This window comes from Enhydra lutris, unplaced genomic scaffold (assembly GCF_002288905.1).
Source record: "Enhydra lutris kenyoni isolate GAN:26980312 unplaced genomic scaffold, ASM228890v2 scaffoldscaffold39, whole genome shotgun sequence".
In the NCBI taxonomy this organism is placed as follows: Eukaryota; Metazoa; Chordata; class Mammalia; order Carnivora; family Mustelidae; genus Enhydra; species Enhydra lutris.
In genome coordinates this window covers 22908041-22920865 of record NW_019154123.1, presented here as the reverse complement: position 1 = coordinate 22920865, position 12825 = coordinate 22908041, and the positions used below count along the sequence as shown (strand labels likewise).

The 12825-nt window shown below is 47.3% G+C and overlaps 1 protein-coding gene across 1 annotated transcript in view; it reads right to left on the bottom strand.

The window, feature by feature from the left end:
* LOC111154971 (calsyntenin 2) overlaps window positions 1-12825 on the bottom strand; it is a 366874-nt gene that overhangs the window by 129813 nt on the left and 224236 nt on the right. The window contains exons 3-4 of the mRNA XM_022514927.1: window positions 5860-6055; window positions 4927-5135 (exon numbers count right to left, since the gene is read on the bottom strand). Of these exons, the coding sequence (XP_022370635.1) occupies window positions 4927-5135; window positions 5860-6055 (405 nt within the window). The remainder of the gene's footprint in view (window positions 1-4926; window positions 5136-5859; window positions 6056-12825) is intronic.

Genomic DNA, 12825 nt, shown 5'->3' with positions numbered 1-12825 from the left:
TTCTAGAGTTGCTGTTCTTCTTCTCTTCGATCTCCCGTTGGATTTGTAGGTGTTTGCAATTTTTAGATAAGCTATCTAGCTGATCTCCCGCTACCTGAAGTAGTCTCAGCCTGCTACTTCTCCGCCGTCTTGACTCCTCCCTTGAACACAGAGTTTTAACTTTCCCCTTCTTTAAAGGTAAATGGCTCTCAAAAGATCGGCCTTTCGAAAGAGGAAGGCTCAGGGCTTGCCAGCCGTGTGACATTCAGCAGACCAAACACTACTGACCATGGTAGAAAAATAAACCCACAGGCCAGCCAGCCATGGCCCTGTGTGCAGCAGCGGCGCCCCCTGGCAAGTCCTAGCGAGACTGCCCGAGAAAGGAACGTGACTTCACCATCACCACAGGCTTCATGAGTGCGAGAATGGCTTTCACTGCCTGTAATTTGAAGCCTTGGGTGAAATATATGTGTCTAATCATGTGACCAATGATTGTGCCGGGCAGAGGCCAATGAGACAAGACACACATTTAAAAATGTTTGGAAGTTCAAAAAGCCACCCATTTTGCTTCTGTTACACCTGTATTATTTCCCCCACATTTGAATGATTTCTCCTAATAATGCCTTCCTAGGAGACCTGAGGCCACAGTTAGCGCAGGTGAGTAGGGGTTCCTCGACCTGTTTCTCTGGTCCAGATGAACCTGTGGAAGCTAGCTCTCAAGAACAATCAGTACCTATCTTGCATATTAGTGAGCGTATATTATTTTATTTTATTTTTATTTTTTTAAAGATTTTATTTATTTATTTGACAGAAAGAGAGAGAGGGAGCATAAGCAGGGGGAGCAGGAGAGGGAGAGGGAGAAGGAGGCTCCCCACTCAGCAGGGAGCCTGATGCAGGATTAGATCCCAGGACTCTGGGTTCATGACCTAAGCCAAAGGCAGAAGCAGAGGCTCATGACTGACACACCCAGGCGCCCCATTAGTGAGGGTATTTTAAAACTGAGGCAGGGTAGAAGGACAGTGAGACCAGCATGCTGACCTGTACCCTCTTTCCAGGGGAATTTAACTTGGAATAAAATTAACCACTTTGGAAAATTATATAGGCTAGTCACTTTGCAATTTGCTCATGCCTTTTGGGGATGCAATTCCACATCTAGAAAACTGATTCCAGGAAAATAATAAAAATTGCAGATACAGGTGCAAATATGTTCATTTAAGTGTTATTTCTTACAGTGAAAAATAATACGGAAACTGGATGCTTGCTAGTAAGGGAAGAACCATGTAAGGAGTCTCTGCATCAGATAGGATGTTTTTAGCTTTAAAAGCAGTAATTATGAAGCATTCTTAAGGGCGAAAAAAATCCATACGATTGAATGTTAAATGAAAAAGGGAGAATAAAGAAAAACAAGGGAAGCGTGGCCTTACTTTTGTTATAAAACTTCACAGAAAAAGTCGTGGTGCAACATCAGTCACGGCTATCTTTGGTGGGATTACAGGTGATTTATTTCCTTCTTCCCATGTTTCTCCTTTCCAAATTTCCTACAAAGGGCATGCGTTCCTTTTCTACTCAGATGGAACAGAAATGTTTTCATTTACTTTAAAATAAGCAGACTCTGGGGTGCATTTTGCCCAGAGGCAGCAGAGTCCCATGACTCACCAGGGCAGCCTCCTGCCAGAGAGAGGCTGCCCGGGGACCCCACAGGTGCTGGAAAAGAAGAAACGTCTGCCAAGGGGTGACTGGGTGTCCCTGAGACCCCTGCTGCTCCCTCTGGTCATCCCCGAACCTGGCTGAGGGCTCTGATTGTGCCGACACTCTGGGGGGCGCCTTGCTGGCAGTGCGACCGTCCTTTCACACAGCCATGGTACTTAGCATGCTGTTTAATTAATTAACTAATTAATTAATTAATGATTAATTAATTTTATTCCGTTATGTTAGTATGGTATTTAGTTCCCATTTTACTGACGGGGATCTGAGGCAGGGTTAAGTAGCTTGTCAAAGATCTCTCTCTTTCTCTCTCTCTCTCTCACACACACACACACACACACATGCAAGTAATGGATGTAAGATTCAGATGCAACTTTGTGGCTTTGAACTTAACCGTTGCGTTGCCTTCCTGTCAAGCATCACTGCGAAGTCCGGTGACAGTATCACTGGTGGAAAGGCATCGGAGCCAACGCTTGGGGATCTGGGCTCCAGTCCCGGCTCTGCCACCGGGGTTACAGGTGCTGTTAGGCAAGCACTCCATACTTTAGGACTCAGTTTTTTTTCATCCATAGATCCTAAACTGAGGATCTAGGCCCTGCTGACCTCCTAGAGACCAGCCAAGCGCCAGGAGAGGATGGCCGGGAAGCCATCTGAAGTGAGTCCAGAACTTCCTAAGAGGGAGCAGGTGTCACCAACGCAGTCACCTGCTCATGTTTCAGCCTGGAAGTCCATGGGGAGTGAATGACCTTCATGTCCCAATCACCCGGGTAAACATCTGATGACCGCTGCACCATGAAAGGAGCGTTCCCTCTCTGCCAGGGACCCTGCAAGCATCATCCCCTGGCACCGCTTCCCTGAGACCTCACAACCCCACAAGGGACCAGGGCGGTTTCTGCCATGATTTCACAGGGGAAGAATTCAAGCAGAGGGAGGCCGATGACCTCTGGTAGGAAGAGGTTGAGTTTTGGGTTAAGACAGATCAGGCTGAATTCAGGTTTACCCTCTCTACTGCCCTGCTTCCTGTCTTCCCCACAAATAAAGAGCCTGGGCAATTGGACGGGCCAGGAACCATCTACCTGCAGTCATGAGGCTTCAGTGAGGGAATCCTAAACTCAGTAGCACTTTCTCTGATGTGCAGGCAAAGAATGTCTTCAAGGAGTCCAGAAGGTCGCTGGGATAAATGACGGATCGGGGCCAGTTGGGAAGCTCATTAGAATGGGAGCAGCCGTTTCTGCATCTGCCCCCAGGTCCTGCCTTCATTACTTGGAGAACCACTTTTGTAAACCTTGCTTTCGGGGGGCCCACACTCCCTGGGAGTGCCCACTCTCCTCTTCATCTTATGTTGTAACCAGTGTTGGAGGCAGAGACTTGGCAAAGGACCATTACTCACTTTTAATGAGACAGCTAGGGAAATAAATTGGCATATGTTAGCGAAATGGCTCATCAAGGTGAGTAATTATCTTCATGACTGGGGCAGTTGACTCTCAGATGAAAGGATTTGCATCTCATCTCTCATTGGGCTGTGACTCTCCGGAACCAAGGCAGGAGGTCAAGTGGAGCTTGGCCACGCATCACAGAGACCTGCCCTTGTCTAGTCTTACTCTTCACCAAGGATTCATCACTCTCCAAATTCCAAAGCTTTTGTGGATGAGGACCACACAGGTGGTCCGTGGGGAAAAGAAAAAGACAAACGAGTTGTTTTGTGTTTTACGGAGTGGCGCGTGCATGTGTATGTGCAAAGATGTGTGTGTGCATGCATGCGTGTGTGTATGTGATGTATGTGAGACATGTCTGTGTGGTGGGGACAAGCCGGCCACATCACAGGGCCCATAGGAAAAGCTATCAGGAAGCAGTTCTGACGGGCTCTACTAACTGAAATCACCTACTTCTTCATCCCAAACCAATCTTCAGGGTCCCGTATCTTCTCCTGTACCTTCTTGGGCATGGACGCACTGATCCTGTGATCCACACAGTGGGTCTCCCGCAATGTCCAGGTCTGTAACTGTCATTTCCACATGTTTTATCATTTTGCAAAGAAACTGTCCTATGACCATTTGGTCTGTTTTATGAATGTTGCTTTCATTGTCCGAGGCCGATCATAAACCACTGGAGGCCAGGGATGAGGATGTCTCCTTGGCTTCCATCCCCTCTGGAACCAGCTACACTTCTCAGGAAGCAGAAGACCAGGTCACAGGATAAGTTCCTCCCTGGTCTTGAAGTCAAGGAGCACTGGGAGCACTGACCATGTGTAAGCAGGTAATGGATGGTCTACTCCCTGGGCGTTGGCTACCCAGAGGCCCCAAGTGAACCTTCTGGCTCCCCCTGGCTCATGGCAGGCGTTCTGCATCCCCTCACCCTCAAGCCTCCCTGATTTCTATTTGTTATTTTTACTTTCTTCCCACTGGAGGGTAAGATCCATGTGGGCAGGTCCATGTCTGTTTTGAGTTCCACTCTGCCTCCACTCCCAGTTCCCAGCACTGTGCCAGGACTTGGGCAATATTTACAGATGCTTTTCAATAATATACTTAGCAAGTAATTATCATTTCATTAACATGAAGCTATAGAGAATTGCATTGAAAGTGGGCTGAGTTGATTGAGCCTCTGGCTGGGGTGTTTGTACTCCAAGATTTTTATTAATGGTGATGGGGAAATACACAAGTGGCTTTATAGGACTGTTTTCAGTTCAATAAGTTCAGGTTGGGATTGGGGTTTGGTGGGAGGCTTTATTCATTCTTCATTCTCACTATGGAAGAAATTCCCAAAGGACACTGGCAAGCTCATTTCAGAGTCCTCAATGAATCTAAGATTAGAAGGTGTTTCCAGAAATCTCCACCTTCTGTTTTAGCATTTTTTTTGGTCTAAGAGCAAGAAACCAATGACAGGGGTTGGGGATGGTGTCACAACTAGTGACCTAGGAAAGGGCCTCAGATACGGCCTAGTTGATAGCAGGGCGTTTGGAACATTCTACCAGAAAACCCAGAAAACCTGTCTTCAGTACCCAGCATTCTGAGTTCCACAGATTATATTCATTGAGTGGGTTGTTGAGGTATTTTAGAGGAGGGATTTTAGACCTGGCTGTGCTGTTAGTAACGTGAAGCCATCCCCTCTGGTGTGGGACTGAGTTCTGGGTTACTGAACCCAGGTCACAGATGGCAAGGGAGTCATCACCTCCCATGGACATTTAGAGAGGGGTGATGGAGGGGTTTCCCCACCCCCCAACTGGAGTCCCCTCAGGACACTCACCATTTCTGTCAATGGCAAATGGCACATCAGTTGTGACAATTTCATAGTTGCAAATCTGGCTATACTGGGGGGAGCAGTCCTCGTCGACGGCCTCCACCTGCAGGATGCTGTCGTAGATCTTCCCCTCCATCACAACTGCCCTGTAGGCTGGCTCTTTGAACGTGGGAGCAAACTCATTGATGTCCTTCACCTGGATGTGGACCACAGCCCTGGGACCACACATAGGAAGGAAGAGATGGTGGTAAAGGGAGGCTGACATTATCGTTCTGCGCCTTCCATGGCCACTGACTCTGGTCCCGGGGCCAAGAGAGCCAAGAAACCGCAGCCAGCCAGGCTGGTTGTTGTCTGAGCTTTCTGTCCACTCTCCCACCAGAGAGGCCTCCACCTGTCCCTTCCCTCGTCCTGAGATGAACCTGCCCCTTCTCTGGCCTTCTGCTACCCAGCTTGGGGCAACGATTTCCTCGAGATCACCTCCCCTTTCCTTTATTCACTCCTCCTCTATTCATTCACTCTTCTGTTCAGTCAGAATTGAACCACTCTGACTCTGTGCGAGGCTCAGAGCCAAACTCCATAATGGAGAGAGTTCCAACCCAAACTAAGAAGTGCGGCGACAGGGACAGGCATGCGGCCTGGCAGAAACCCAGAGAAAGGTCCCAGCTGGGTCTGCAGGGATGGGTCAGCTCAGGGAAGGCTTCTCAGAGGAAGTGACCTCTGAGTGCAGTCCTGCTAATGGAAGAGGGATGTCTCCAGGTGAAGGTGGGGGCAGAGGACAGCAGGTGCAGGAGTGGCCTGTGCCAATGCCTACAGGGGCCTGGGGAAGCAGCTGGTGGCTGAGCAGGCTGTGTGACCGCTGGGTATACAACCCTGAGGAGCAGTGTGTGATCCCAAAAGGTGGGGTGGGAGGGGTTCAGGGAGCCTTGTCAGGCAACTCACTTGTGCGACTTCTTCCAGGCCGTCTCCCGGGGCCCAGCGCCACAGTCATAGGCCTGGATGATGAACGTGTACTCTTTCTGCAGCTCGCAGTCGATGGGGCTCTTGGCACGCAGCCGGCCCTCTCCTGACGTCTTGTTGAGCACCACGGCCTCGAAGGGCAGCTCCTGGCCATGGATCTTGAAGGCACAAATTTCCCCTGCAGAAGGATGCAAGACAGTGAATGGGGATCCTGAGAATTGCCAGATTGAAGACAGAGAAGCTCTCTTGGACCAGATTTGCAAACCCAAAACCTCCGGGCCATTTCCTCCACACAAAGACTTGTCAAACTAGAAGAGGAGGCCTCCGGAGACCCAGACCAACATGCTCATTTCATGGATGGTAAAATTGAAGTGTTTCACACACAGAAATGTCACCCATCAAGTGTACCGGATGGGAGAAAGAAGAGTCATGGTGCCAGGGGGCTGGCTGATTGTCCTAGTTTGCTGTTTTTCCTAGCAGCTTCCCACTTGTCCTCTGCCCAGGGTGAGAAGAAGGATTTTTGCCCGCAGTCTAAAGATAAATGACTATAGAGGAAAGAGGAAAAGGCCAAAGCTTTCACAGTGTTTGGCCCCCCGAACCAGAAGCATGAACATTGCTGGAGGACTTGTTAAAAATACAGACCTCCGGGTCCCACAGGGCCTTCCTGAATCAGCATCTGCATCATTTTTTTAAACCAGATCCCTGGTAAGGTGATTTGTTTGCTCACTAAATATGAGCAGCACAGCTCTGTCCTGTCCTCCTGGCTTAGACACCTCACATTGCTGTAGCCAGCTCCCCCCGCCAACCACTTCTGTCTCTCCACCCACCCTTCCCTGTGGGGAGAGGGGCACCACTCGGTTGCAATTATCTCTCATAACAGTGGGGGTGAGTCTATGTGAGTTCCAGAATCCCCGTGGAGCCTGAAAAGCTAACTTCTTAAAGAGCTAAACATGTTGTGAAATTAATGCATTTCTCCCCCTCAGCTGGGTTAAAGTGTATTATAACTATTTCTCTGCATTTAAAGTATAAGGCCGTGAAAATATCTTCTTTTTCCCAATTGATGGATATTTATTTCTTGGGCCCCGACTGCAAGTAAGCCCTGCAGTATTGCCTTGGGAAAGATTGAAAACTTGAGACACATTCTCTTCCTATCTTGTTGGTGTAATCATGTGGAGTTGTCCAGAAAGGCATGGTGCAGCGTGGGGGTGTGTGAGCATCCTGTGCCATAGGCAGCAAAGGGTTCAGCTCTCGGCTGCTGGGGCGTAGAAGACAGGCTTGGAGCCCAGAGGCACAGAGTCACATTCTGGGTTTTCTACGTGCTTGTTGCTGTGGTCAAACTCTGGATCTCAATTGCGTCACCCATAAAATGTCCCAGGAGATGGTGTAAGAGGAGGGCATCTACCCTGGGACACACCAATCCTGGCCTGATATTGTCCTGCCACATTGCTGGGACCAGGGTGAGGGGCCTAGTGTGCACAATTTAAGGGGGTCCAGCAACTAGGTGTCTCTAGCCCAGTCCATGGCCAGGTGTTCCAAAAAGGAACAGTCTTCTGACACTGCAGGGAGAAGGGGTGACATGATTGCACCCCTGCTCTGTGCCAGGCACTGAGCTCTGTATCTCCATCCAGGTGATCTTATTTAATCTTCACAGCAAACCTGGAGGCAGGGGATTTCTCAAAACTTGCAAAATTAAAAAGAAGGAGGAGGAAGAGGAGGAGGAAGAGGCGGAAAGAGAATCCGAATCAAAGAGGTTATCACCTGCTCCAGGTCATAGAGTTGAAGTTGGTGGAAGCCCCAGGTATGGCTGATTCCTGAGCCATGCCTTTTCTACTCCACAGCACCCTCTGTAAGCAGCCCCATAACTTCCAGGGGACTGAACTGGGATCGCTTCTAATAGCATCCTATATTCCCATTCACATCTCACCCTGCACAGAATTCCCCCATTTTACATATAGGAAGCATGCCCTGATCTCTTACTAACAATGTTTTCTGAGATGGTCAATCAATACCCATCTTGCCCCTAGGCTTTTATTTTTTATTATTTCATCGATCCTCAATTTCATTACGAGCACTCCATTTTCCCTACAGCCCCTCCTGCCATTTCTCAGACATAGGTGGAATAGCGGACCAGACAGACAGGCTGCAGATCAGGCCTGACAAGGACGGGTCCCATTCTGCCACTGTTGCTCATGATCAGTGGTGTCACTATCCTCCTCATGGACAAGGCTAACTCTACACCCCTTCAGGGTAGAATGGCGGGTTTCGTCTGGTTCTCCTGTTTCATTTCTGCTCTGAGCCGGCTGGACTTGTGATTCTATCCCAAGATCAATGACGATATGGCAATATTACCAGTTAATGTGCCCAGCCCGGTTCTGGGGCAGTCTCTGGAGTGCCCAACCACCACATGATTATAGGGCCAATCAGGCCAATTTTCTCTGAAGAGTCGAGTTAAACCGAAAATAAATGAGGGTAATTTTCTGTTGGAAACATTTGATCACCACTAAAGTGGTTCTCAAGACTCAGAAATCCTTAACAAGAGGGAAGGAGAGGACGGAGGAAAAGGAGACACAGGGGAGGGAGAGACACAGGAAGCCGCAGGGCCACACATTTCATCTAAGTCCATCTCAGATCGTTCAATAGGACCAGAACTTTCTGAGAGCTGAGTAAGTGCCAATGTCGTGCTGGGCCCGGAGACACAAATGAAAGGACTTGGATCCTTTACAATGCAAGGATAACCTATCATCAAGCACTCATTACCTAGAAGAGACAGCAAGGAAGCAAGGGCCACAGCATGCTCATGGAGTCTCATCAGCTCGGACCAAGACAGGATTTAGCCTCTTGGGAACGAAAACTAGAATTCACGCCACCCTCATGTCTCCCACCTCTTCATCTGACACTCGTGCTCCACTTGCAAAAACATTCATCCATTTTTTCATTCAATCATTTGCCGCATGAATATTTATTAAGGACCACGTGCCCAGCCCTGGTGCCACACTGAGGAGCAAAACCAGACCCAGTCATGGAGGCTAGGACTGCCTAGGAGGCTAGGACTGCCAGGCTGCTGGCAGTTCAATGGGAGAACAGTGAGTGATCCAACCATCACAGCCCTAGATGAGGAAAGGTGACCATGATGCATGATTGAAGGACAGCTCCATGGGGCCAAGGAAGTTCTGATGCGTCAGCCAGGCAGGGAGATCTACCTAGGTATGTGACAGCTGAGCTGAGATCACAGGAAGAGAAGGAGGAACATGCCCAGGACATGAGGGAGGGAAGTGAGTCTCAGGCAAAGGAGCAGATGCCCTAGGGGTCTGTAGGAGCCATTGTGGCCGGAGCAGAGGCCATGGGGCGGAGCCAGCTTCATGGGCATGTGACCCATGAGCCACATAGTGCTCATGCTTAAGAGGATCTTGAGCTGGATTTCAGCCTCTGTCGTTACCACCTTGAAATTCTTTTTTTTTTTAAGATTTTATTTATTTATATGAGAGAGAGAGAATGAGAGAGAGAGAAAACACAAGCAGGGGGAGTGGCAGAGGGAGAGGGAGAAGCAGGCTCCCCACTGAGCAGGAAGCCCGATGTGGGACTCCATCCCAGGACCCTGGGATCATGACCTGAGCCAAAGGCAGACGCTTAACTGACTGAGCCAATCAGGTGTGTCTTCCTCCCATCTTGAAAAACTTAATAATTTTATGTTTGAACTTGGGACAAGGCAGCATGTCCATGAGCAGCGGAGATAAGATTCATTGTCTTGCTGCTCCATTTACAAACAGTGCTCAGGATATACGGTGAACACAGAATTCCAGAGCGCTCACCCCATGGGGGAGGTTCAGCTCAGAGTGAGAAGTTAAGCGTGTGACGTCTGTGACTGCGAAGCAGGGAGCTGACCACCCTGAGAGGTTCCCTTTCTGTTTGAACCACAGTTGTTTTGAAAGCAGAAAGAAGGCAGGGGTGTTTTATGACACATGACCAAGCAAAGAACCTGTGTTATCTTTTCTTACTCACGTTACTTCCCTGCGGTAGTTAATCGCTTATGCTGGAAATGGCAGAGAGGAAAAGGACAGCGAGGACAGCCTGTGGTTCCTTTTGTCTGGGGCTGTCCTTCCTATCTATAAGCCTAGGGCAGAGAATGTGGATAAAGTATGTGCATATCAGGAAGCAAAATAAAAACAGTTGAGCTCCGTTTGTGTTTGTGGGGCATTTACACTGCGCTGGTGAAGAATGAAATACATATGCATACACGAGCTATGAAATGTAAATTCTGTAATTTTGGGAGACTCTGCACAGCAGTTAACAGCTCTTATATTTGCATTTAAAACTGGCATTGCATAGTATAAAGATGAATGGTAAAATTCATACTCATAATTTAACATTTTAATTTGTCTTTACCTAGAATGACATCAAATAGCAAATTAAGAACACCGCAAGTTGAGAGAAGGGTCTGTGGAAGAGAGGTCCCAGATGGAGGGCTGAGGGGGAAGGATATTTCAAACTGCAGTTCCCAGCACTAGGGTATGGAGCTCACTGGGCTGCCTCCATCTTTTGGGAGGTCTGCCACTAGAATTTGTTATTACTGATAAAGTATTGCAGTGTGTATGTGTGTGTGGGGGGAGATGTGCTTAAAGTAAAAGTGTGTAATGATGATGGTAAGTGATGGTTTCCATATAAAGATATCCCTCCCCAAATCTGGCTTTCTGATATGCTTTCTTGGGTAGGAGAGCAGCACAAAGATGGGCATGCATACCAAGCCAGGAATGTTGGGAGGGGAGGGCAGCAGCACCAGCCTTCCAGGCCTCTGGTTGTGAGCCACACTGGCTGTGGTCTCAGGAGGCTGAACTCGGCCTCCCCCAGAGGCTCCCTTGAGAGGCCAGACCAGAAGCAGGGCCCATGTAGTACTGGGGTGAGACACGATGGTTCCCTCCCTCAGTACCACGTCTATGCCTGATTTCCTTCTCTTCTGCAGGAATGCACCTCCCACCCCCTAGACACTGGCATAGCTGTCTCTTAAGTCCTCCCACAAAATTCTGGGGGAAATGAATGAAACTGATGGGTGAATGAAATCGATTTTTTAGAATATACTTAGTAAACCAAGCCTCAGATAAGCGGTTCACCCAAAGTCACTCTGATAGTAAGGAGTGGATCGAGGACTGATTTAGATCCTCTGATTCTGAATCTAGCGTGCTCTTTGTTCTTTCTTGTTGCTTATCCCTGATGAGTGTGACATTGTAGGACAGTGGTCCCTCAAGTGCGACCTGTGGACCACTGGAATCTCTAAAACCCCTGCTGCGGGCTCCACAGAGTCAGAATTACCACACAATTAACATTATGAAATTCACTGACTTTTTCACCGTGGTGATATTTGCACTGATGGTATAAAAGCAATGGTGACTAGAAATGCTGGTGCTGGGCACCTGGGTGGCTCAGTCAGTTAAGCCCCTCAGGATCCCTGCTCAGTGGGGAGTCTGGTTCTCCCTCTCCTCCCCGCTTATGCTCTCTCTCACTATCTGTCTTTATCTCTCTCTTTCTCAAATAAATGAGTAAAACTTAAAAAAAAAATAATATTGCTGGTGCCCTAGTAGCACCCAGCTGCATTCTTTACCATAGAGTTGGAGAAAAAAAAAAAGTCAATTTCACTTAAGAATGACTTGAGTAATGCAGTAAATCTTATTAATTTCTTAAATCTCAATCCTCAAGTACACATCTTTTTAATATTCTGGGTAATAAAATGAAGGTATATGTAAAGCCCCTAGCTGAACAATGTAGGCTAGTGTGTCTCTAAGAAAAGCCTTTGTGTGAGTCGAGTGGGACCCGGACGAGGGCCTTTTCTCATAGAATGTCTTTTTTACTTGAAAGAATGATTGATGGACAAACTATGTTTATTCAAACTGAAGTGTGTGGCAGACTTTTTGGTTAAGTAATCCTGTCACCTCAAGGAGAAGAACCAGCAGTATTTGTTGCCAATGATAAGATTAGAGCTTTCAACATTGGAAAACTCGTGTCTGCCACATTAAGTTTTCACAATTTTCTTTAATACTCTTCCAATGAGATGGCTAGTGATATTAATGAATGTGACTGTGGGATACTGTATGATGAAATAAGTCAAGTTTTGAAAGACCCACTTGCCAGTGAATCAGCATCTTCCAAATGACTGATGTATAGTATTACACACTCATGTATGGGTAAAAGATCTGTTCAAAGTGTGAGACAGACCAGTGGATTCTAATGTAATAGTATATGATAAGTTCATTAACGTGATTTCAGATTCCTCATTATAGATAGCTTTTAAGAAACTTACTTAGGAGTCTGGGTGTTGTTATCAGAGAATAATATCTACAGTTCTCTGAAAAGATTTTTAAAATACTTCTCTCTCTTCCAACTACATACCTGGCTGAGGCCATATTTTTTAATTCACATACTTCCTCTAAACAACGTATCTCAACAGACCGAGGAAGAAGCAGATGAGGCTCTAGCTGTCTTCTATCAAGCTAGACATTGAAGGGATTGCAAAAATGGAAACAATGCCACTCTTCTCACTAATTTATTTTGTTTTGGATATATATATCCAAAATCATATGTGTGTGTGTGTGTGTGTGTGTGTATACACACACACACGTATATATATGTGTGTGTATGTGTATATACATATGTGTATATATATATATACACACACACATATATACACACATATACACACACATATATACACACACACATATATAAACACACACACATATATACACATGTGTGTGTGTATATACACATATGTATATACACACACACACATATATATGATTTTATTTATTTGACAGAGAGAGAAGGAGAGAGAGAGAGCACAAGCAGGGGGAGTAGCAGGCAGAGGGAGAGGGAGAAGCAGACTCCCTGCTGAGCAAGGAACCTATGGGATTCGATCCCAGGACCCTGGGATCATGACCTTAGCTGAAGGCAGATGCTTAA